This window comes from Lontra canadensis, unplaced genomic scaffold (genome assembly GCF_010015895.1).
Source record: "Lontra canadensis isolate GAN:19392208 unplaced genomic scaffold, GSC_riverotter_1.0 scaffold3, whole genome shotgun sequence".
Taxonomy (NCBI): Eukaryota; Metazoa; Chordata; class Mammalia; order Carnivora; family Mustelidae; genus Lontra; species Lontra canadensis.
Window position 1 is genome coordinate 29,930,102 of NW_022630997.1, and position 25,574 is coordinate 29,955,675.

The 25,574-nt window shown below is 52.3% G+C and overlaps 1 protein-coding gene across 2 annotated transcripts in view; it reads right to left on the reverse strand.

The window, feature by feature from the left end:
- Positions 1-10,371: 10,371 nt before the first annotated feature.
- The window catches only part of WDFY4 (WDFY family member 4), a 267,773-nt gene continuing 252,570 nt past the window's right edge, over positions 10,372-25,574 (reverse strand). Inside the window, exons 56-62 of one of the 2 annotated variants that reach the window (XM_032837856.1) lie at positions 24,916-25,079; positions 23,879-24,037; positions 19,412-19,591; positions 17,662-17,844; positions 15,607-15,691; positions 11,862-11,973; positions 10,372-10,814 (exon numbers count right to left, since the gene is read on the reverse strand). In XM_032837856.1, the coding sequence (XP_032693747.1) occupies positions 10,748-10,814; positions 11,862-11,973; positions 15,607-15,691; positions 17,662-17,844; positions 19,412-19,591; positions 23,879-24,037; positions 24,916-25,079 (950 nt within the window). In that variant the 3' untranslated portion in view covers positions 10,372-10,747. Of the gene's footprint in view, positions 10,815-11,861; positions 11,974-15,606; positions 15,692-17,661; positions 17,845-19,411; positions 19,592-23,878; positions 24,038-24,915; positions 25,101-25,574 lie in introns of both variants that reach the window. The other variant, XM_032837848.1, reaches the window with a different exon arrangement.

Genomic DNA, 25,574 nt, shown 5'->3' on the forward strand with positions numbered 1-25,574 from the left:
GGAGGAACGTTCCAGGAGCCGTGCTTGCAGAGGGTGGTTTGAGATGTGCGCCTGATCTGGATGCTCTCAGGAACACCATGCGACTGATGAGGCCTGGTGAGGGTGCCCCGTATGCATACCAGTATGTGTACCCTGGTACCCAGCTCTCCTGCAAGCCAGCGCCCTGTGTCAGCAGAGTCTCCCTCCCAGGAACTGCTGGTCCAAGTTTGTGGGGCCGAGTAGTCTGGCTGAGGCCACTCTTGTTTCTGTTCTTTGCAAGGAGCCCTCCAGGCACAAGGGACACAGGCTGGGGAAGGGGCAGGTCATGGTGGAGAGAGGCCAGAGCTGTCTGAGCTACAGGGAATGGGGTTGGGCCCTGAGCAATACTCTTCCCATTCTTGAGTCTTCCGACATTTCCAGCCACTTTCTTGCTGTTTCCAGCTTCTCAACTGCCCTGAGGATCAGTTTTCTCATCTTTGAAATGGGCACATTTCCTCTAGGGATGATGACAAACTTCGAAGAAGCCAGAACAGTAAAGGGCTGGCAGACTTCCAGAGCGTGCCAAGTGCTTGCTGCACGGTGGCCAGCGCTCGCCACCCTCCCGGCTCCCAGGGTCACCCGCCCTTGTTCCGTCACTGCTGGTGGCCTCAGCTCCCTTCTACAGCCTTCCCACAGTGCCGGCGTCCTTGCAGTCCCCATGAGGGTGGGACCAACTGCGTGGGAAGTGCCTGTGGAAGCCCCGTGCACGGAGGGTGGGGTCCACGGCCACTGACGGAGACTCTCTCCGCTCCCTCCTGCTCCGTGTGTCCTAGTGGCTGCCTGGGCTCTGGCGGGGGCTGCGGCTGGGGGGTCCCCCAGCAGGCCGCTGCTCAAGCGACACTAATTGCGCCAGGGAGAACGGCTCACTAGAGTGGAAAATAGTCCTCATATATCTAGCTGAAGACGATAATGACCTTTTAAATAACAGAAGCAATTTTATTTCAATACCTCAATTACTCTGAACTCTGAAATGTCAAAGTGCTCGGCACTTTCAAAATAGCTTAATATAGACATTTATAGCACTTAGACACAGCTAGTTTCTTATCTAACCTAATTATGTGTTGTACAGGAAATGGCGAGGCTTGCCATCTGTGTTATTTTTCACAGCGATCCCCACGCACGGCCCTGGGCTCCGCCTGCAGTCCGGCGGCTGGATTCCCGCCCAGCCCGGACACGCTGTTCCAGGAGCAGACGTGAGTGGGGGACCGGGGCCCAGCCTCAGCCAAGTGGGGAGAGGCAGTTGACGTGGGCCTCCCAGTTTGGGTAATGCCCACAGCGTTGTGGCCGGACTCCAGAGATGAAGCCCGGGATGTGAGATGCTGTGGCCACAGGAACGGGAAGGAGTGGCCCACGAGAGCTGGTGGCGGTGGGTGAGCACTCTGCGTGTTCAGGTGGAGCTGGGAGGCACTGTCCCAATATGTGGGATGGTCAGGGTCTGGAACCCTGGAACGCTTTGCCCTCCCTTCTTCATGCAGCGCAGTGACCTCTGGCCATTCTGGGTGGCGTGCTCCCTGGGACCCTCCCCTCATTTCTACTCTGCCCCTGTCCCTGCTTCTCTTCATCACTCTGCCCCAATTCAAAGTCACCCCCCCCCCCCCCCCCCCCCCCCTTCCCCCCCCCCCCCCAATCCAAATCCCCCCCCCCCCCCCCCCCCGTTGTTTCTGGGCACTTCCTGCTTCAGGGACTCGCACTGGGTCATCTCTGTGCTGGAATGTTCTCCCACAACACCCACCTGGCTCACTGTCTTGCTTGCTTCAGCTCTTACTTTCCTGGGGCAGATGCCACCTTCCTGGAGCAGCGATCCCTGGGAGCCCCTTCACATGCCCTCCCACCCCCCGCTTGCCCCTTTCCCACCTGTTTCTACATGGAGTGGCACCTTACTTACCAGGTATTTTCCTTATGTTTCTACTGCTCATCTCCTGGAGTAGAATGCAAGTTCCTTGGAGGCTGGGACTCACTTATCAGGCCCTGCTCCATCTCCAGGGCCTTGACCAGCACCAGACACACTGTGAGAGTTCACCGTTCAACGAATGAATAGGTAGGAGGCCATGAGAATAGGCTGGAATGTCCTTGGAGGAAAAGGGCAGCCCACGGCTCTAGGCTGGTTGACAAGAGGACACCGAAGGGCCAGCTTTGCCACAGAACAGCTGTGCGGGGCACCTGGCTAAGGGAATGCGTGCACAGCACCTTAGACATTTTCACAAGGGTTGGATATGATTGTGGACATTTCATAGATTTGGGAAACAAGACTCAGAAGTTACATCAGGTTCCTCAGCGGAGCATGGGCAGAGCTGGGACATTAGCCATGGTCTGTTTTACTTCAAAGGCACGTCTTAGCCAGGGTCCGGTGTTCCCACCTCTTGGCTGCCGCAGTGAGACTGCCAATCTCGGGAAGGTCCAGTTGCATTTAGCTGGTCACCAGGTGTCCTGCCTGTTGCCCAGGTCCTGTCCCAAGAAGCCACCTGCTTCCGTTACGTTGCCCACTCTCTCTTTGTCTCTTACTCCCCTTAGTGTCTCTGTCTTCCACCTCCAGTCCTCACTGCTTTAGTGCCAAGCCCAGTGTCTGCTCGTCCCCAGGCCACAGGGTCCATGGCCAAACAGCCGGGGGGTACCCCCACCGGAGCTCCTCTCCAGCCTCCCAGCCACGGTGCTGCTCTCCGCAGTGACTGCTTATGAGGGCCTGGCCAGACGCTGGGAAAACAGACTTGTAGAATTTTGAGGGTTCCTTCCAGTTCATCATTCAACACACCTTCCCGGAGTGCCCACATGGGACCAGCCCCCCAGGCAGTACAGACAGACGTAAACACACAGGACAATATTTCTGATCTTCAGGACCTCACAGATGCTCAGGGGGTTGGGCAGGAAAGCGGGAATTTCACTCCTGAGCGATGGGCTAGGGTGGAGGCAGCAGGGGGAGGGGGGGCCGGGGAAGAGTCTGGCTGGGGGCTGGTTGGTGCTTCGGTTCAGGCACTCCTCTCCCCACACACCTCTTCTCCAGCAACCGAGGTGGGATGAAGAGCCGTCCTTGGAGTCATTATGAGAAGGCTTCCCCAGCCACCCAGAGGGTGCTGCCTCACCCAGACCTGAGGTGCTCCTCTGGGTCCTGTTCACGGCCTTGTGTCCCTGTTCCCCGCAGCAGGCCTTCGACTTGATGCTAGTGCTCAGAGAGGAAGCAGCCATTGTCTCCTGTATTGGTGACAGGACAGTCCAGGGGAGGCAGATGGCACAGAAGAGCCCACCCCTCCCACCAGCGCCACCTGCTGGCTGCCCAGATGGCCTGTGGAGCACAAGGGAGAGAGAGCCACGATGTTTCCGAAAGGACAGAGGAGGGACAGGGTGAGGCACGTCTTAAAGCCAAGGAAAGGACACTGGGAGAGACCCAGCAGGGCTCAGTGTTGTCCCGACAAGGACCTCCCGCAGATCTTTGTTGTGATGCTGTTAGGCGGGGACACAGACCCCCCTGAATCCAGGCGCCTCAGCTGGGACTGGGCCCCCAGCCTCTCCCAGGCTCAGTTTCCTTAACTGTAAGACACAAGATAACATGAGACAACATGTATCTGGGTTTGCCCTTCAGCAACCAATTCTCTGAAGGGTGTTCCTCCCTGCTGTAGCCTGAGTGTTCCCTGATGGCCCGCTTCACGAGCTCATCTTTTCAGTGTGTCCTTATCTGTGTCTATGACTGGACTGTCAGCTCCCCAAAGGCAGGGACCTCAATCTGTCTTGTTCACCATTGTGTCAGGGCCCTGAGAAGAGTTGGTCTGGAAAAGTAATTATGGATAAGCGTGGAACGGGTTAGAAAGTGCCCAGAGGCGGGCATCACCCCAGGGAATGGCCGAGAATTCTTGCCAGCCACTTATTGACGCCGAGGGGTCTGGGTTCGGGGGATCCTGGGCGTGTGTTCCTTTGCCCCCTGAGTGCCAGGCAGTGGGGGTGCCTGCACGTTTCTCAGGCTTTGAGTCTCCCCCAAGGTACTGGCCCAGGGGTTATAAATAAAATGGGTTTGGGGCCGGCCTGATGATGTGGACCTGACCCAGCTGTAGGAAGCAGCAGGGTGGGCTCCACACTGGCACTGCCATTCAAACCTCCCCAGGGCGTTCAGACTCCAAACAATGATTCGCTCTCACCAGCCCAGGTGGAAGACACCTGCAGGCTCTACTGTGCTCCTCAAACCACCCATTTGTGACCCTGCCGTGGTCCCAAGGCCCCAAAGATCCCCGATATGTGAGTTTGAGTGGCCCGTCTTCGAGGCTGCTGGGGGTAATCACTAGTCACTACTCTGAGCAGTAAAGGGCCAAGAGCACAAGTGGCCGATCCCTGGTCACTGGGGGCTTCTGAAGAGCCCAAGCCCGTCACGCTGGTCAGGAGGAGCCTGCTTACTCTGCACTACAGGACCCCAAAATCCCTAGGCCTCTCCAGCACGGGGAAGGAATGCCCTTCCTTCGTGGGCTTTCTCTGCCACGCAATGGAGGATCGTCCAAACGGGATGACCCCTCCGTTGTTCCAGGAAGTCGACTGGAGGTATCATGAGCCCTCAGGGGTGACTCCAGGGCTTCCCCTGGTCCAGCCTCCTGTGGGTGTCACCTTCGGCCCCTCGATGGGTCTCTACCTTTCTCACCTTCTCTCACTGGTGCTCCACAGCCATCTGGGTCCCTTGTGTCCCTTGGCTCACTGAACCCCAGTCATGCTGTGCTTCACACAGAAGTGGGGAGAAGTCGCCTCTCCCAAATGGACCTGGCTTTGCTGCCTCCAGCCTTCCAGCAGAGGCCTTATGCCCAAAGCCTCTCCTTGTTCCTGGTGGAAATGGCCCTGGATACTTACCCAAGAGCAGTGTCAGCAAGCTACAGCCCTCTTTTGATGTAGTCTGCAAGTGAACAGTGGTTTTTCCATTTTTAAATATTGAAAAAAATCAAAAGAATAATAATACACTGTGGTGTGAAAATTACATGAAATTCAAATTTCAGTATCCATAAACATAATTGTATTAGAACAGGCACACCTATCCCTTTGCGTTATCTGTGCATTGTCTATAACTGCTTTCATACTGGAAAGAGTTTATCTTTCTAGAAACTTCCAAACTGTTTTTCAAAGTGTACCATTTTACATTCCCTCCCACCATACATGAGTTCCACTTCTCCATGTCCTTTACAATATTTGGTGTGGTCAGTCTTTTCAGTTTTAGCCATTTTTATAACGTTGTGGCCTATTACTTGATTTTAATTTGCATTTGCCGAATGATAATGATACTCAGATCTTTTTGTGGGCGTACTTGCCAGCCAGCTACCTTCTTTGGTGAAGTGTCTCTTCCAATCTTTTGCATTTTTTTTTTTTTAACAGGGTTATTTTCTTTTCATTGAATTTTGGGAGCTTTATAAAAGGTATCATCTGGATACAAGTCCTGGGTGAGATATGTGCTTTGCAAATTTTTTTTCCATCTGTGGTTTGTCTTTTATTTTGTTTACAGTATTTTTCAAAGAACAGAATATCTTGAACAAGATCCAATCTACCTATTTTTCCTTAGTGGATCGTACTTTTGGTGTTGTATCTAGGAGACCCCGGACTGGGTGGTTATAGGGGGACATGAGGAAGAGTTGTTTTCCCTTTTATTTTTATGTAATTAAAAAAAATAAGAACTGTGTCTCAAACCTGTGATTTCACAGACATTAATGCTTAGAGGTTAAAATTCACAGAACGCATGAAGTTAAAGACAACATTAAGATCATTGTGGTTGATACAGACGGCCTAGAGAAATTGTAAAGGTGGTCCGGAATGAGAAAAATTCTGGAAGCGTTTGAATGAGGGGATGATGCCCTGGAGAGGAGAGAGAAGAAAAGGAAAGTATTATTCTCTTATCAGGCCCTGTGTGAGAAACCACGGTAATTAGCATGACAATAATAAGCCTTTCCTGAGCCCCTGCTCTGTGGTAGAAGCTTACACACAGGATCTCTTTGAATTTTCCAGAAGTCTGTGAGGTGGGGAATTTTCCCTCTGACTTACAGAACCCCAGGAAAGAAGGACAACCGGGGCTGAGGGGCACAGAGCCGAGAGTCACACCCAGTCCGAAGGGGCGATCCCGCAGCCTCTGCTCCCCAGACTCCAGGGGTCCGGGCTGCCCAGTGCAGGAGCCTCCTGTGACTTGTGCTCCGAGTAGGGAGGATCAACTCCCAGGTCTCAGAGTGCTACTTTTTGAGGCAGTGAGTTCCTTGTTATAGGAGGTATCCAAGCTGGTCTCTTCCCATACAAAGTATTCAACCCATTTTTCTTTTTTATTCTTCCAGAAGCATTTATATCCACTCTTCATTCTCCATGTTTTGTTGTGAGGTGAGGTAGGGTCCCAGAAACCCAGGGACTGGAGAGTAAGGCAGGGGCTGAGGCTCTGGGGCCTGGCAGCAGGCTGCTTAGACCTCCATCTTGCCTGTGCCACCACCACCACCCCTCCCCCCACCAAAGAACATGAGGCCGTGTGGTACTGCAGGGGTGTTCTTGTCCAGAGCCCTGACCAGGTTCTGCCACTGACCTGCCTGACCTGCTACATGACCTTAGTTACCTCCCTTCCCTTTTCTGGGCCCTGGTTTCCCCACTTGTAAAACAGCAGAATTAGAGGGGCTGCGTGACCCCCAATGGCACAGGCTCTTAGGGCTTAAGATTCAGGCATCCGTGTCCAGGCTTGGCCTCTCTGTCAGGCTCCAGCCTGGCTTGGGACAGACACTCAGTGGTCCCTTGGGCAATGCTAGTGAATGAATGAATGAATGAATGTGCAGTCGCTTGAGTGGGTAGTAAATAGAAATGAAGGAAGGAAGGAAGGAGTGATGGATGGACGGAAGGAAGGAAGAAGGAAGGAAGGAAGGAGCCACTGCTTGGAAGGACAGTTAAGCCGTCACTCTGCCGTCAGTGAGATCGCATCACCTCCAGCTGCCTGAGTGAGGAGTAGGGCCGCACAGTGTGCCAGGCACAGCGCTGGGCCCGGGGCACCTGGAGTCATGGCAGGGTGCGGGGTGTAACGTGATCATTTCTGGCAGGTGGCAGTAGTGGGTCCTGGGAGAGGGGTGTCTGTATCAGCCGCTCTGTGGGCAGACAGAGAGCTCTGTCCTGGACCTCACAGTGTTCTCTGAGCTTTCAAGGATTTGGGGGAAGGAGATAATTTGGAGAATCCTGTTTACTAAGAGGACTATGAAGGTGCTACTGGCAGCAGCCAGTAAGAATGAAATGGAAACAACACACTCGTGTGAGCAAACACACACACACACACACACACATGTGCTCTGGATCTGCACATGTGACATGTACCCAGAACTTACTAAAGCAAAACTGATTTTGGCTTAGAGAGATTTGATTTTATGCTAAACAAATTTCATCAGGATTTTCATATGAAGAGTCTGTTCTCCCCACATGTGCCCTGCTCGGCTGCATGCTAATGTGGCCAAATCCAGTCTCTGAGTTCTCGCCAGCCCTGAGACTGGGTGCTCAGGGCTTGGCCCCCGGCTTCTGGCAGAGCGTGGGGGAGGCAGCTGCTGTCCCACGTGGAGTCCAGCGCACAAAGGGACAAAACCGGAAGGTCAGGGCATACCCACCGAGAGCGAGGGCCAGAGGAAACATGATTGGTGGCACAAAGAAGCCTGGCAGTCCCTCCACTGGGTTCTAGCTATTCACGGAAGCAATCCACTTTCACGCACTGAGCACTATGGGCGTGTGGGGTCGTTGGGCCGGCCACCATCCTTCCTTGCCTCTTGGAGGTCCAGGGAGCAGGGCACTGGGACTTAACAAATACAAACACAAGCGGTTGAATTTGAACTTCTGATAAGCAATGAAGAGTTTTTAGGGTAAGTATGTCCCCAGGTGAGCCTAAGCCTGTCCTGATCGAGAGTTGGGCATGGCTCGAGCCTTGCTGGGACCCACGGTGGGTAAAGCTGTCTCCCAAAGGGTTGACTCAAATGCACATCCTGATCTTGCACTTTGGCAGACTGGACTGAAAGCCCCGCCGTCCTGTTTGCCGTGAGAGGGAGGTCCGTTGCTCTGAATTCCCTTCCCTGGGCTCTCAGCGGAGATGGAAAACCAAAGGTCAGGGTGAGCAGAGAGAGAGAAAGCCTCACATGTGTGAGCAGGGGCAGAGGCAGAGGGAGAGGGAGAGGCAGAGGGAGAGGGAGAGCAGGGGCAGAGGCAGAGGGAGAGGGAGAGCAGGGGCAGAGGCAGAGGGAGAGGGAGAGGGAATCTCTGCTGAGCGCAGAGCCGAGGGGGGCTCAACCTCAGGACCCCGAGATCACGACCTGAGCCAAAACCAGGAGTCAGATGCTCAACAGACTGTGCCCACCAGGTGCCCCTGGCCTCACGGTTATTAAGTAGTTGTCATAGGGATGAGCTCAACTGGGCGAGCACTGGGCACACCCACTGTCTCTGGCTGAGCCAGTGAAAGCGAGTGGAACACGGGGGTCCCTGACCCCAGAGGTCAGGGAAGCCCCTCAGCACTTGTCTTGAGATGGCAGCATGGGCAGCAGAGGGCAAAGGCCTCCATCCCTGCCGGGTCCTGTCTCTGTCTGCTCCAGAATGTCTCCGAGTGGGCACTCCAGGCCCCACGTCTTCACGGCCTGGGGAACTGTTAAACATGCGGACTTCGGCTTCTGCTCTGGGAGGGACCCGGAAACTGAGAGGTGGGCTTGCATTCCAGGACATTCCTGAAGCAATGGTCTCCTGCGTGAACGTCCCTGCTCCAGCCTGAGAGACCTGCGCTAGGTGCAGAGCATGCTTCCCGTCATGCTCTCTCCGTGCCTCTCCTCAGCCCAGGCAGGGAGCCTCTCTGGGAACAGGCAGAATGTTCTCTGTCCCCAGGACCCTGGCAAGGGGCTTGGCTCAGCAGGAGAAGATACAGGTGAGTGACTGAATCAGTGATCTATTGAAAGACTACATCATGTCAGGACAGGCCACCTGTTGTCCTCTTCAGCCCTCCGTAAAATAGACAGATATGACATTAACCCCATGACAAGTCATTAGGTAGCCCCATTTTATAGACAGAGAAACTGAGGCTGCTGTTGGCAGGAAGTGGGGATGCAGGGAAAAGGGCTTAGGCTGCCTGAGGTGACAGCCCCTCCTGCTCCCAGCCTCCACGTGGTCTTCTCGCTCTGCCGGCTTGCTCTTTCTGGCTCTGGCCTGGCCTGCCCTGCGCCTTTGCGGGCGCGGTCTTCTCTTCTGGCAACGTCTCGCTCTCCACCCGCACATGGCTGACTCACAGCTGCCCTCCCAAGCTTTGTTCCAGGGCCGCCTCCTTCTGGGCTGAACTGTATCCTGGCCAAGTTCATCTGTTGAAGTCCTGATCCCAAGGACCTCAGAATGTGACAGTTTTTGGAGATAACATCTTTAAGGAGGTAATTAAGGTAACATGAGGTCATGAGGATGGACCTTAAAATCCAACATGACTGGTATATTTATAAGAAGAGGAGGTTAGGACACAGACACAGGAGGAGATCCATGTGAAGACACAGACAGCCATCTACAAGGTGGGGAGAGACGCCCCAGAAGAAACCAACCGGGCCGACACCCTGATCTTAAACTTCCCGGCTCCAGAACTGTGCAAAGCCTTTCTGTTTAAGCCACCCAGCCTGCGACACTGTATCCTGGCAGCCCACGCCGACTGCAAGAGCTGCAGTATCGCCCAGGGCCTACCTAGGGCACAGGGCGTCCGTGTCTTCAGCGTTCCTCTCAAGTCACATTTGTCTGCACAGACATCTTAGCCCCACGACTCCAACAATTAAGACCTGACGCCATCCCCCCTCCTTTCCCAGTGATCTGGGGAAGCAAAGGCAGCGGTTCAGGATGTGTTTGTCAAGTCAATGAGCCCAAGACAGCCTCTGGGCCAGCAAACCTTTCAGCCCTGGGAAAATGCGATGAATGGTGTTTTGAAACATGACAGCAGCCCCAGCCTTGATATTTATGACCCTGTTTCTTGCCTTCCTGGGGAGTGGTGCTCTCTGCTCTTCAATTTATAGTCCTCCGGTGCAGCCCCAGACTGATGAGGGGATTGCAAATGGGATGTCTGCTAAGAGCGCCGCCGGAGGCGGTGTGATCCTTGGCCCTGGGGTCAGACACGGGCCCTTCTCACCCAGGGAGGGGCCCAATGGACCTCAGAAGCACCCCTTCCTCCATCTCACAGAAGTAGGCCTCCTGAACATGGCCCCTCACTCCCCATGAGCTCCTGTCCAGCAGGCAAGCCTGCCAGAGAGCCAGGTTCCACGGAGGGAGACAGGAGGGCCTGAGAAACACTCAGGGCGGGCTGTGCATCCCTGAGGCCTTCCTACCTTTCTAGGTCTGGGAGGCAAACAGCTGAGTGGAAAAGGGGGGTGATTTTATACTCACGAGCCCTCTTGCTTCTGGAAAATAGTTGTTTTAATAAAATAAAGACAATCCAGTGTTCCCATTAGTTTCCAGTAAGTGACCCTATTAGCCCTTTGAAAAGGTGAGTCTCATGAGTTCGTGGGCAGCTTGTGAGCGAGTCATGGTTTCCAGATCACTGCTCGCAGGCTCCCAGGCGCTCTCCTTTTTGTAGAGCACGTCCTTGGACAATCCAAAGCCAAAGTCCTACAGGCCGTGGAGCAGTTCAGGGTGTGCAGCTCTGAGGGCCAGCAGCCCCTTCCTCGGGGGAGGCTTCTCTGCGCCCCAGGGACTGCGTCAGCCTGCCTTCGCGGGGTGCTGCCACCTCTCAGGACACACGCCGCTGGGCCAGACCTCCGCCGTCTCTTTCTTCCTACCCTTCTGCAGACCAGCAGAATATTCTCCCCTTCTCATCGCCGACCAGGAGTTTGGTCTGGTTTCTTGGGAAGAGAAGGAATAGGTAGGAGTGGTAGAGCCAAGCCTGTGAGCCCCACTTATCCCAGCCACCCCTCAGGAGACTGAGACACGGGGGTGTTCAGTCCAGGACCCCATGGGACATGCACCTGGCCTCCACCTGAAGCAGGGGTGGGTGCGCTGGGAGAACAGGAGAATGTTTTGACTGTGGGGGAGGGGGACTTTTGGACTATGTGAGTTGTAGCCTCCCTCGTGACTTTGGGGGGACACTCCATGATGTCCAGGCTCCAAGAGGCGGGGTGAAGCCCAGACTTTTCTCTCCAGCATCTCCACGTGTGCCTGTTATCCTGTGAAGACACAGCTGGACACCCCCAAACAAACGAATGGCAAGTTTTCCAGCAAAGAGTTAGGGCTCTGCACTCTCTGTCCCTTTGCCCATGGTCTCCGCTGGCCCAACTCACTTCAGTCTGGCTTCTAGAACCGAGTGCTTCCCACCACCATGGACCCCGAGCCACCCACTCCAGGGCAGTGAGGGAAGAAGGAAGCAGCTCACAAAGGCCCATGGCCTCCAGAGGCTACACTTCCTGCTGTGTGGGACGGATTAATGACAGTAAGCACCCCTTACTGCCATGGGGTAACTGGCAAGAATAAAATAATGTCTATCAAGGGTAGTGTCTGACACTTGGCCATTCTACATTGGCTTGGAGCTTTCAAAGGGCGTTTTCTTTTTTCAGTGATGTAGGATCATCCCCACACCAAATGTTATAATTGGTAGTGGGCCTCAGGAAAAAAGTTCCTCTACGGCATGAAACTACAAAGCCATATATTTTACCTTTATGGTTTCTTTATGAGTTCATGGATATTTGAGAGAGAGAGAGCAAGAACATGTGTGTGTTTAAAAAAATGTCCTAGGGCCCTACCCGGGCACCTCGTTTGCCTCTTGTGCCTTGTGGGCCCTCCCAGGTTCCTGGGGTACTGAGGCCACCTCCCAGGGCCTGGGGACCTGAGCCTAGAGCCAAGGGGCTTTTCTGGCGCCCCCTGCTGGAGGCCTGAAGAAGCCAGGCCTTGGTTACCTGGACACCGCCAGAGCTGTCACCGCAGGGCTGGTCTTGCTGGGCTTCCCGGTCAAGGCAAGGCTGACATCCAGCTCTCGACACAGGGCAAGATTCTTCTCCCACCTGTGACCTGTGGGGATTATGGCAAGAGGGTCGCCCGAAACCCTGAGTGGCCTCACACACAGGCACGTGTGCGTCCACACGCGGGGCCACAAACACATACACATGTATTTATATTTGTGGTCAGCAACTTGTTAAATTGAGGGGGAAAATATATTTAATCTTGGCCTGTGCTGTTGCAAAAAGGGCCGTCCCAATTTAATTTGCAGCCTGTGATAGTTACATGTGCTGACGGGCCGCGGTATCCATTGTGTACCAAATTGGATTTGTGTATTATTGCTTTCTAAATTGCATGCCTAGTTCAGCAAAATTGTTCATCAGTGTTTACTGGCTTTATGCTTAATAAGACGCCCCACAATACCTTGCTACCAGGATGTAATGCAGACCGTAATTGCCTAGTAAAAATAAATTACATAAAGTCGGCATTATCAACTTATCTAAATCCTCTCACGCCACAACCAATAATTAAATGCTGAGAACGTTTTTTCAAAAAATATAACTCGATGATTGTTACTTCACTCATTTTCATGACTGCATTTGGGGACAGACAGTAATTCCTTCGGCATGGAGGGGTGAGGCGGAGAGACATCAGCTGCGTCCATCCCTGCGAGGCCCCAGCTGGGCCGAGGGGGCCGCTTCCCAGGCCCTGGGAAATGCATGTGCCTTTTGTGTTTGTGCAGAAGTCCAGACAACAAGCCCTCCTCTAGCACTTTTTATGTACCAGATTAAGTCAAAATCTACGGGGTGATTCCTAAAATGAATTGTGTTCCCTGGGGTTGGTCCTCCCTTCAAATGACAAATAAATGAATCCCAGGAAGAAATCAGATTACATCTGGACACAAATGCAGCATCCTTAATGTCTTCAAAGATCCCCTCTCTTGCCCCTTACAGCATTTAAGGGATGCAGCGATATCCACACCAATAGGACATGTGTGCCAATATCTGTGCACACCCAGAACTGTCACTTTCCAGCAAAACCGTTTCAAGCGATGTTTTGAGAACAGCAAGACTTCTACTGGCTTACGTTTGTAAGCCTGCATGTGGACATTCTAGCTCCATACCGTGGCTCGCCTGGTTTTCAACAATGTGTCAGTGCCCTCATGTCATTTCACCTGAATCCTCCCTTGAACTGTGATCACAGCCCTGGCACATAATTCTATTTGACAGCGGTGACCTCAGGCAGGGCAGGACAAATGGCAGGGAAAGATGTGGGCCTGGGCCTGGGTGGCTGGGTGGGGGGTGGGTGGGTCTTGGCAGCCTGAAACTGTCTTGTGAGCTCCCTAATGTCATCAGCTGGTATACGAGTCAGGAAGGCTCTTACAACCGTGTGAAAATTGCAGGGATAACCTGCATTTTGTTGAGTAGATTCTTGTCTATGTCCTATTATTTTTCTGCTCTCATTTTTCTCATTCTCTAATATTTTTCTACTCCCTAATAGGGTGTAGGAGCATCTCCAGCTGATGGGGCAGGGGAAACTGAGGGACAGAGAAGCTACTGGGGACAGAGCCAGGTCCAGAGCCTTGTCTCCTGCTTTTTATCTCACTTCCCATTGCTCTGGACTCCATTCCCAATGAGCACAATCTCAGCACAACTGCTGATCCTGAGTAGACATCCATGAATATGCTGGCACTTCAAGAACCAGTAGAAAGTCTCTGAGGTGCCCTTTGTTCATCTGTCCTTCCATTCACCCAGCATTCTGTTCAGGCATCCATTTATCTACCTTTTCCTCACTGGGCCTCCATAGTTCCAGAAATGTGCAGTGGTGCCCGAGCCTGAACTAGCATGCCCTCGGGCAGGTGTACCACGCACTTGTTCACGGGCAGAGAATAAGGATCCTGTGCTAGCTCTCTTCCATGTGCGTGGCAATGGGGAGGACATTTGGTCCCTGCTCTCCAAGGAAGTGCTGTCAGTTTCTTAAAATGCACCAGCCCGTACATCTTCCTTTTTAAGCTGAGATGGGCTGATTCCTTATAGTCCCAAAGGACCCTTGAGACACTAGGAACAATGAAGTGAATGTGGTTGTAGATCCTCGTGAGGTCGCTGGTCTGGACAGCCCAGATTATTGACAAGTGTTCCCGGATGGCTTTACTTTGAAGGAAAGGATTCCCAGTGCAGAGCCTGGGACCTAGTAAGGGCTGATCAGATGTCTGTGTATGCTTGTGTGAAGAAAAAAACCATAAATGGATGACTAATGGTTCAAGAAGGTGTGGAGTACATTCCAGAAATGAACTAACTGAAAATGCCTACCCTTTTCAGAAGACAGCCCTCAGAACTCTGGAAAATTCTCTCCCATGAAAGATCATGGGTCCTGGGATGCAGAGCTAACCAGAGGGACTCAGGATGACAGGAGAATCCCTTCATGGTAACATGTTTCCTTTCGTCATGGACACCGAGAAAGATGTCTCAGTTCTGTGCCAAAATCTTCGATGAATACAGAGCTGAGAGAGGTTTGCTGCATTGGAGGAGCGAATGGTGGGGGCCATGGGGACAGCTGGGGTAGAAGAGAAGGAGGTGATGGCTTCGATGGTGACCTTTGTGTCTGTGGTCAGGGGGTGGTTTTGTCGTTGGTGATGTGTGGCAGGATTTGCGGTCGAGGTTAGTCTGGCGGTGTGAAGTTAGTCTGAGGTTGGTTGAGTCTGAACAGTAGTAGTCATATAACTTTGGGCAAGTTACTAAGCCTCTCTGTGCTTTAATTTCCTTATCCTACACAGGGGTGTCATAGCAAAATCGACCTTACATGATTGCTGTGAGAAATAAGAGAATGTGTGGCAAGTGTGCACCATGGTAAGCCTGGCCAGTCCTCTCCCTCCGAGTTCTGTAACGGCAGCCAGGCTGGTGGTGGTACCAAGTGGCCATGATAGCAAGAGAGAGAGCAGATTCCCCTACCTCAGTCCCATCTGCCACAATCCAAAGAGGGCTCCAGAAAAGTTGTTCTCTTACTTCGGTGCACACCCCCACTTACCTGGGGACCTGGTGGATAAGGAAATCTAACAACCCCTTATCCTTTTCTGGAGTTTAAGGTGGATCTACATTTTTAATAAGGCTTCTGGGTGATATTGATGCAGAGGGCACCAAGACCCACTTTGAAGGGCTTGCTATGGGGTTGGGTGGGTTGAGCCAGGATCCACAGGGCACGCTAGGGCACTATGGAACCACTTCCTCTCCCTAGGCATATGGCAAGGCCCATCCCTGTCCCCTTCTTGCTCCTGTCTGTAGCCTGGCTGTCTAGGCAAGTAGATGTTTGGACCCAGGCCCTGGGCTGGAAAGTTTGGGATTGAAGGGTCATCCAGGCAGATGGAGAACATCTAACTAAGCTCTGCAAGGTTGTCCCCTACTCTCCCCGCTCTGAAGCTCACGGGCTCCTGACAGTCACCATCTCCACTGTTCTCATGTCTGAGGAGCAGCGCAGAGCTCACTGGTCCCTGCATGACGGGACCAGGATGCAACAGGACTTCTCCATGATGCTTCACATCCCACCAGCAGCTTGCAATTAATGGCTCTGTCCCCCCAACCCGGCAACATCCAGAGAGACTCGATGGCTTCCCTGGGCTTGTAGGCCTGACTGGCGCTACAGGATGGGAGAAAGAGGATAGGGAAGACTGAGCAAGGCAAGCATGCCCCACGCCCTCAGCCAGGCATGTACCTCTAGGGCTTGGAGGTGGAGTGGAGGGCTCCTCTGGGGCTGCCAGCCCTGGAACAGATGTCTTCATGTCCTCGGTCCTCCAAATCTGCCCAGAAAAGAGACAAAAAGAACATCTTTCTGGCTGGAGAAATGATCCTGTCTGCAGGTGTGTGCCTCTCATCCAAGGGACTCTGAGGGAGTCTCTGAGGGAAGGGGCAGGAGCATGGCCCCTTTCACCTCCAGGACTAATGTATTCTTTGGGAGAAATTACTTAGGCTTCAGCCGAGCACAGCTGCCGCTTGGTGGGTTCACTCCGCACTCTTGTGACAGGACCTCTGCCCTTGACCTCAGCTGTAGGGATGAGATTCAGAAGCGAGCTGGTTGACATTTTACTCAGCTAATGCCTCTCATCCCACGGCCTCCATCCCTGAAGGCCTCTCTCACCACTCAGCAGCTAGGCCTCCCCATCCTCTGTGTCTGGCTCTTAGTCCCAAGCCCTCCTGTGAGTGTCGTCAGGCTGACCACGTAGGGCTTCTCACTAGCTAAGTCTGGAAGTTCTGTAGCCAAAGGACAAAGACAAACCTCCTTTAATGCTTCTGTGAGTTCCACACTAGGCCTAACACTGCCCCGGGCCATCCTAAGAGCTCCATGACCATCCTGGATGAATGAGGGCCGAGTGTACGAAAGACCCCCACTCACGACTTGGGGTCCTGTGGAAGAAATGCACCTGCTGCTCAGACAGCCTGGGCTCCTCTGACTGACCCACAGCGTGGATCATGCCCCACCAAGCCCAGGCCTCGCAGGCCTCCTCATGTTCTGGCTAGCCCAGGACACTCTGCTCTCTGCAGAGACCATGTACCCCTGAGAGCCCACAGACAGGGCTTCTTGAGGGGCCTTCCTCAGTTTTGTCTCTTGCTGGCACACAGGAAGCTTTCATAACCATTTGTAGAATTCAGTGGGCCTTTTCCTGAATACCTTGTGGCATTCAGTTGACATTTCCTTTCATAAACTGTGGAATTCAATTGACAGTTTCTTGAGGAAGCCTCTGAATTATTCCTTATATTTACTTATTCCTTCATCTTTCCTGTCAGTCTCAGAAAAATTACCTTGTTCTTCCTGTGCTAATCCTCACACCTCAGTGTTTCTGTTTCCTTCTCTTCTTGGTTTCTTGGGGCTCTCCCTCGCCATGGCCTGCCTCAGAGGATCCATGACACTCTTTGATTATCCTGGTCATAGCATGGGCTGCATACAGCTATTTTCTGTTTGTCTTCTCTTCTAGGATATGAGCATCTTGAAGGTAAGGGCCTATTACCATCGATTTGTGTGTCCCCTATGGCTTGTATGAAGATTTCGGCACAGAGCCAGAATTAGCGGATGGATACATGGATAGATGAACAGACATGTGGGTGGATAGATGGATTCATGGGTAGATGGATTCATGGGTAAATGGATGTATATATAGAAGGAAAGATCATTGGATAGAGACATAAGAACAAAGGAAGGAAGGGAGGGATGGAGGCGGGGGAGAGAGGGAGGAAGGAGGGAAGGAAAGAAAGAAGAAATGGCAGAGAGATAAATAGTTGGGTAGGTAGGTAGTTGTATTATTGGACAGATGAATAGGTAGATGGAGGAATGGATGGGTAGATGGAAAGATGGATGGAGGGTGGATGGATGGATGAATAGGTATAGACATAAACAGCTGGATGGACTAGTGGGTAAAGAATAGAATTAGTGGGTGGATGGATGGCCAAGTGTGTGAATGGATGGCCCAAGTATTTCTTTTCAGCACTGGGCTATGTTCTTGTGCATTTGACCATTCAGCTCTCACATCTTGTGATGTTAAGTGTTTCATTACATAAGTATATGTGTACATAAAATTCTATATATATGAATTTATTTATTTACTTTTTGCTGGGAGTGGGCCTTGCCCTTGTCCTCACTTGCTATGGAGACCTGGTCTGGCATGCCTCGTGGTTTCAAATGCAGCCTATACATTTAGACTCTTGGAGGAAGTGAGCAAAACAGAGAAGAACACTTTCTTGTACCATGCTTTCATTCTGCCCAAGACACACCTACCCGAACCATGCCGTCTTGACTCCCAGTGATGATGACATGGTTTGTGTCCCATGCTGGCCCCTCCAGCACGCAGCAGCAGGTTATGGCTCCTTCAGGGCCCCAGGCAGTGGTGATGCTGGCCAAGGGGTGTCCGTTGACATTCCATAGAGACAAGTGGGCTCCCGCACAGGAGACAATGGTGCCCTGCAATCGCGAGAGTTGGCTTTACTCCATGCTGGGGTCACTGCCTGCCCAGCTGCCCCTTGCTCTGCTCTGGCAGAGCAGAAGCACTGTTATCCTGCTCTCTTCTGAAGACTAACCGATGTAATCCAAGACCTTCTAAGACATCCACTTCTTCCCAGATGGCTCTTAGGTCTGCTGTGTTTTCACACACTGCAAATTCCTGGTGAGGTTTGGATGATTGTATATGGATCATAAAATTGGACAGTGTCCCTCTGAAGGGAATTTCTGAGGAAAAATGCTCCCATTTAATCTCCTGTAATGTTTATGCTGAGAGTTTTCTTCTTAAGTCTTTGTCTATGTTACAGCCAATGATGTGCTGGTCACTGTTACTGAAGCCTCATAAACCAGCTGGAGCCAAGCCTTTGAGCCTTTCCCTAACCACCAAAGGGATGTAGGGAACTCAGTGCCCCTCCATAGCTCTCTGGACTGGTGTCCATCATGTCCTTTCCTGAATTTTTTGATATAGAGTCTGCTTGAGGCCAATGACCATGTCTGATATATCTCTGTTCAGTACCCAGCACCGGGCCCAGCAGGACAAGTTTAAGTCAACAAGTTGTCCTGATGTTAAGTCTTCTCTGAGGACTGATGGGTTTATGGGTTTTACACTCTCTCAGATCAGGGTTTGGTTCCCTTCCTTATACATCCCCCATTTCATCCATTCACTCATTATCCACCCATCTATCCATTAACACACCCACGCTCTATCTGCCCATCTACATATCCACCCACTAATTCACCCAATATCCATCCACTCACATACCTATCCATCCATCCATCCATCCATCCATCCATCCATCCATCCATCCTCTCTCTGCCCATGCAACATTCATCCTGGATCAGGCCTACATGGAGACCACTTTTGACTAAAATTGGTACCAGGAGCCTTCTTGACCATCTCCCCCCACTTCTATTGTCCCCTCGTTCATTCTGTCCATGCACTGATCTGGGTGTTTCTGTGAATAGATGCAGAGGATTTGAATCCTTAGGGAACCCCATGCCCTAAAATGGGGATACCAGCCTGTGAGAAACTTCACACTGAGGTTTAGATAAATATTTCTCTCTCTCTCTTCTGTCTGTCTCTCTCTCACACACACACATGTTCCTGATGGGCTCATCTATGGCAGCCAGCTCAGAGGGACAAAGCAGAAGCACTTCCTGCTACAGAGACCAGAAGCACCTGCTGAATTAACACTGGTTTGCAGTCACTGAGCTGAATTAGTCAAGCCGAGCAGATCTCTTACCAAAGCCAACTTCATGCCTGTGCCAGAACAGACACTTCCCACCACCCCCACCACCCACAACCCCCATCCCCCTGAGGGAGAAAAATAAAAAAAGGAAAAAAAAATCTAGCCCGAGATGCTGCACATGTTGAGGGCTCCACTTTGCCTGAGTAAAGAATACTCCACACATCTGGGAGCCTCTCCACATTCTTGGGGGGTCAGCCTCTCTCTGTCCCCGGGTTTTCTTTTGGGGCACTACACCACGCTGCGAGGCAGGCTCCTGGACATCGAGAAGGGCAGGGCCATACCGAGACATTACTGATGGCGAGAGCAGAGATGCCCTCTCGGTGGGTGGGCAGGCGGGCCACGTGGGTGAGGTGGTCCAGGTCCCACAGGATGCAGGTGCAGTCTTGGGAGCCACTGACCAGGAGGCTGAAGGTGACCGACGCTGCCAGGCATGTGACAGCCTGGGTGTGTCCATACAAGGCCTAGGGACAAGAGGCAGACCCACAGGTTACGAGAGGGACCTTCAATCCAGCTACTTGTGGAATTATCCAGCCCTCCCTTTCACTGTTGGGTCCCAGAGGAGGAAACAGAGATTCAGGGTGATTCTGTGATTCCAAGGTCTATGGTTTGTGTGCTCCTGCCCGTGTGAGTGTGCACGTGCGTGTGTCGATGCTGGCCTCTCAGCTCAGTCCCATTCATCTCTGGGAGCTGAGGCCCAGCCAGGATCTGCAGTCCTTTTGTCATAAGCGAAACACAGGCTGGTAGCACCCTCTTGCTGTGTGCTCACCTGCACTTGTCTTGCATCTGGTCAGTCATATGAAAGGACACTGATTTGCAAAATGTGGCCTTCCAACCAGGTGTATGTTCCCAGATGTTAAAAATACACATTCTTGAGCCCTATCTAAGACCTACTGAATCAGAAGCTCTGGGGTTGGGGCCCCAAAACATGGGTTCTCAGAAGTCTTCCAGGAAATGTTCTTGCATGCTCAAGTTTGAGCATCGCACCAAGGGAGCCTCAGAAACAAATATGCATCTGCCTGCTAAAATGGGAAGAAGGCAGGGAGGTCAGGTCACAGTGAAAAAACATGTGACTTTTCATGTGTGATGGGTCTAGGTTCATAGCCCGTCTGGCCACTTGGCAACTTGGTTCTGGCCCTCAGGTTGTCCTATGCTGCTTCTGGCCTGGCTTATAGATGCTCACGTATCCAGATAAGGCCAGAGCCCTTGCTCCCCGGGGATGCATGGCAGAGGGGTTGGGGTGACCCGACGCCCCCAGGCCCACTGCTGCTGGCCATAGTGTGGTTTCCATCACAACCGTCCCAGAAGCTGCCAGGTAAGCCTGATCTGAGAGCTCCTGCATGCTCCTTTGCTGCCGTCCTCTGGAATCAGTCAGAGAAATGCAGAGGTGGCATTCTGAAAGGTGATTACCCTGGCTTACCTAGCGGTAAACCTCCGCCCTCAAGACAGATGACTGCTTGCTCATTTGGGTCAATGAGGCTGAGCTTCATTATTCAAAGCTGTCACTTTGCCTGGTCACTGCAATTAAAAGTTCTGCCGAGGATCCCTGTTTGTTTCCAATAGGTCCTAATGTGGCACTAAGCAGCTTGTGCTGGCAAGGTTCTGGTTGTGACCCACAGAAGAGGGACTGGGTCATCTTAGGAAACTGGAAGCTGTCTAAATGAAGAGAAAAGCAGAGGCTTTGCCCGGAGCTCTGATGACTAAGTTCTGACCACAGGGGACATGGTGACTCCAAAGCTTGTAAGCCGGGGGATTCTGGAGTCAGCGCAGGGGATTCAGAAGGAGAAGCTCTGAGCCCAAGGGCCCACATGTGTGCTGTCCATTAATGGAGCCAAGTCTGCTGCTTTCTGACGGGAGGCACCAGAGAGTGAGGGGGACCAGCCTGCGTGCAGACACGGCCCACCCACGTCAGGCTTACTGTCTCCCACCGTCAGGCACTCAGCCACCCCTGTTGGGAAAGGCTGGGGAAATCAGCGAAGAGGACAGCAGATTTAAATGTGTTCCCTACTGGCTCTTTTGTTTTCTCAGAAAACAGTAGTCCCCATTATCCATGGGGGATAGGCTCCAAGACCCTCAGCAGATACCTGAAACTGGATAGTACTGAACCCCATGTCTGCTGTGTTTTTGTTTTCCTATACATACATACCTATGAAAAAAATTAACTTATGGATTAGGCACAGTAACAGATGAAGAGCAGTAACTAATAATAAAATCGGGTAGTTTTAACAATATACTGTAATAAAAGTTATGCAAATGTGGCCTCTCTCTCTCGAAAAATCTTATCAGACTCTGTACTCCTCCTTCCTGTGATGATGTGAGTTGATAAGATGACATGAGGGGAATGACATAGGCACCATGACACGGTGTTACCCTACTACTAACCTCCTAACAATGAGTCAGAAGGAGGAGCATCTGCTTCCAGGTCACAGCTGACCGGCAGGTAACAGAGACCACAGGAAGTGAAACCAGAATAAAGGGGCGGGGTGGGGAGGGGACTACAGCTGTACCTGTCTCCACGGCCAATTAAAATAACTGCACAATATCATCATACCTAACTAAAGTAGCACAAAACAAACAAAATAAAAGCCTTGAGAAATAATTGCTCATGCAGGACACCTGTGGCAAGACGGGCACGTGGAGTCGTCGGTGGCACCGAAAAGCTATGGGACCACTGGAGATAAAGCACTATGTCCTTGCTTGGTAATTCTACTTCTTGAAATTTATTTTAAGGAAACAATTAATCAGAAGCAAACAGCAATCTGTATAAGTTGTTTTCCACAGCACTCTTTAAAATAGTTAAAATGTGAGAGTAATGTAATTGTCTAGTTTCAGAAGAAATGGTTTATTAAACTGTGGTGCGTTAGACATAACAAAACAACTGAGATGTAATTTTATGGAAATGGAATAATATGGAACAATTGAAATGTAAATTATAGAGACTGTGGAAAAGCAGAACCAATTGGATAGGCTGGGCAAAATGGAAGAAACATATCTACACAATGATCAGAATGGTATAAATATGTATATCTGGGGAGAGCAGGAGCAACAACGAAAACTTTTATAGGGATTAGAGAGAACTGCTTGACTTTGAAGTGAATTTGAAATTTGTCTTTAATGTTGTAGAATCTTTAAAAAACACTTAAAAACCGTTTATGAAATTATTTAATGATGGTTTTGTCAACAAGTCGGGGACAGATCCCCTCACTGAGCAACTGGGGCTCTTGGGGGATCCCCAAGGCCATGTCAGCCCCTACAGGTAAATGAGAAAGAGTTCTTTTTCACCTAGGAGATAAAAGCGGGTGGGATTCCCCATCCCTTTCCCTCTTGATTTATAACTAGGAGGGGATGATGACTGACATTTTTATGCTGTCGATACCGGGGCTTTTACAGTTCATCTTCATTTCTAAAAGGGACCTCGAAGCAGCAGGGGGAGGCCCCTTCCCTGACTTGCCATGGACAGTTCTGCCCTCAGGCTGGATCTCTGGCTGTCCCCACAGTGGTGCCTTGGCCAGGGGAATGCTCCACAGAGGAATGCACAGGCTCTTTATTCAGGTCTGGAATTAGGACCCAGCCCCCTGACTGCAATTCATGGAAAGAGCTGGGAAACCCAAAATGCTATGAAAACATGAAAAAGGAGGGCGCTCCGAGGTTGGCTTTGGAGGACCACCTTGCAGAGTCTGGTGAAGGCAGCCTGCATTTGGCCCACACTGCTGCCCCCCCAACCCCTCGAGCAGGTGCCACTGCTCCTGCAGGGTTCATCAGGCCCTTCAACACTGACTTCCTTCTCTTCATGTTCACTGAGAGCCCACTGTGCACCGGCCATGTGTTGGGCGGGGCTGCAAAAGCAGCCAGAGGAACCCAGGTCCAGTTCCTGTGACACATGTTTAGTTTAAATCTGGCCCATGGTGAGTTTTGTATGATTCTTTTGGGTTTCTCGTTATCTAGGGTCTCTATGGCTAACTACAAGACAGATAGAAACGTAAGTTGCCTTCTAGAGTTGAGGATACCTAGTGGTACTCTCAGTCAAGTTCAAGGGTGCACAGGCAGGAAGCGTGGGTTTCAAGTTAGATCGACCGAAATTAAAGTGCAAACTCATTCTCTCTGAGCTTCAGTGTCCTCCTGAGAAAGTGGGCATAACTGTGTGTGCTTTACAGGAGTTAAGATGAACGGATGGGGTCCTTAAGTAAACAGTAAGGACACTCGGCTTGTTATTAGAGCAGCGCTCGTTCCAGAAGCAGGACCAGAAGGAGTCCACTCTCCCCTGCTTCTGCTCTCTTCCTGCACAACCACTTCTGTTCTGGAACAGCCTCTCCATTCCTGCCTCTAGAACGAGTCCCTTAACTTCCTTGCACCTGCTTTTTTTTTTCAGCGGTGAAGTCTGGATGATAACGGTACCTATTTTACAGGGCTATTGAGAAGGCAAAACGAGGCTGTGGGCATAAGCATGTCCCTGGCACATGGTCAAAAACGTTCTCTAGCGCAAGGAATCTGGTTTCCCTGGCTCTGAAGTGGCATCTCTCCTGGAGGCGTGGGTCTCCATGGGGGCACCTGCCCTGAGAACTTGTCAAATCCCCCATGGGCATGAAACCATGGCCCTCTCGTGGCACAGAGCCTTGTGACACCCTCCAGGGCCTCACTGTGTTCTCTGCTCCTGAGCGAGGCGGGGCTCTCGGTGCTCAGGGAGTTGGGCCACACCAGACCATGCACTCACCCCCAGCACCCTGACACCATCCCCGCCTAAGGCACCATACCTTCCTGAGGTGCAGGCTTCTTGGGCGGCCTTTGGCTATGCTGAGCTCCCACACACACACCACGGCGCTGGCCCCAGAGGTGATGATCATGGTGGGGGCCGGGCACACGGTACACAGACAGCGGCCCCAGGCAGCCAGGTTCTCGAACGTCATTAGAATCTAGAAGATACAAGTGGGATGAGCACTGGTGCCCTTGGCCAGCACAGGGCTGGGAGCCCGGACAGGGTGACAGAGGGACAAGGGCAGATCTGGATACTGCTGCCCTGTCTATGTGCCACGGGAACTGGGGGGCATGTCACTTGTTCGGGAGGCTGGCTCTGGTGACAAAATCCAGGCAGTTCAAGCCTATCCCCAGGGAGCTCATACTCTAGGGAGTGGGGAAGGCCAACGACAGCCTGAGGTGGTCAGGGACAGCTTTCAGGAGGGACTGACATCTGGGACTGGTTTCTGGCTGCCTCAGGAAGTGGTAGGGAAGGCTAGGGGTGGGGAGAGAGGGCTTGGTGGGCAGGGAGTTCATGCATGTGATCGGTGGGTGGGAATTAGGGAGGGAGGGGAGATCGGGGAGGCAAGGAGCCTGGGAGGCTGCCAGGGCCACAGCAAGAAGTGAGCTCGCTGGGTGGGCCGAGGTAAGGGTGGAAGAAGACTAGCCAGATGGTTAGCTTCTGGCACCAGCTGAATGCCCAGTGACTGTCCTTTGACTGGGAGCCATGACTGGGGCCAGAGGAACCCTGACTTCCCAGCCAGGCTGAGTGAGAGTCTGAGTGACCAGGTGGTGACAGAGACTGCTCTGAGGTGACAGTGTGCACTGAGAACTTGCACGCTCCACTCCTTGGAACCCAGGCTGGAGGCTTGGCCCCGAGGGCCCTGAGCCCAGCCGTACAACACTCTTCCCTCCCAAGCAGGGGGCACAGCCGCATGGAGGTGGTGGGGTGTGGGCAGCTGTGCCTGATTTGGGCCGGCCTGTCTCCTGACCACCTCTGCCCCAGCAGATGGAGGCCGAGACCCTGAGCCTGTGGCTGCGCCCCACGCCCATCCACCTTGTCAGAGCCGTAGTTCCCCAGACAGCAGCTGAAGTCGTCAAAGCCCCAGCTGAAGGTCCTGTTCCCGAGAGGAGGCAGCAGCACCTTGTTCCTCTCCACGGCCAGGATGCTTTTCTCGGTGGGGACGATGTGGCCAATGGCTCCTTTGGGGGATTCGGAGCCTAGAGAGAAAAGGTACATATCTACCCCCCAGTTAGTATGGTGGAGCTTACACACCAAAGGACAAGACCTGCTGTCACTGGGCCCAGAGAGGAGCTGTGGTAGGTGACCCAGCCTTGGCAAAGCACCAGCCTGGGCAGGCGCCGCTGGCTCACCAGGGCATGTCCCTCGAGGGCCTCACTCGTGTTAAACCCTGGTCCCAAACTGGGTGCCCTAGGCCTCAGGTCGTCCCCTGCTTTCACACATACATGAAGCTCGCATGTGGCCATGCAGGTCTTCAGTGTCTCTAAGGGCTGATGCCAGGGGAGCAGTGGCTGAGGCTGTCTGGGTGATGGCACAAAGCCACAGGAGCCTTGGGGGCTCTGCCTTTCCTGCCCCTCCCAGACACCTTATCTAGTGGGGCGGGGTGTGCCAAAGACCCTGTTCTTGGATTTGAAGGGAAAAAAAAAAGACACATCACAAAACCCCAACAAACCCAACCTTATAGTCCTTAATAC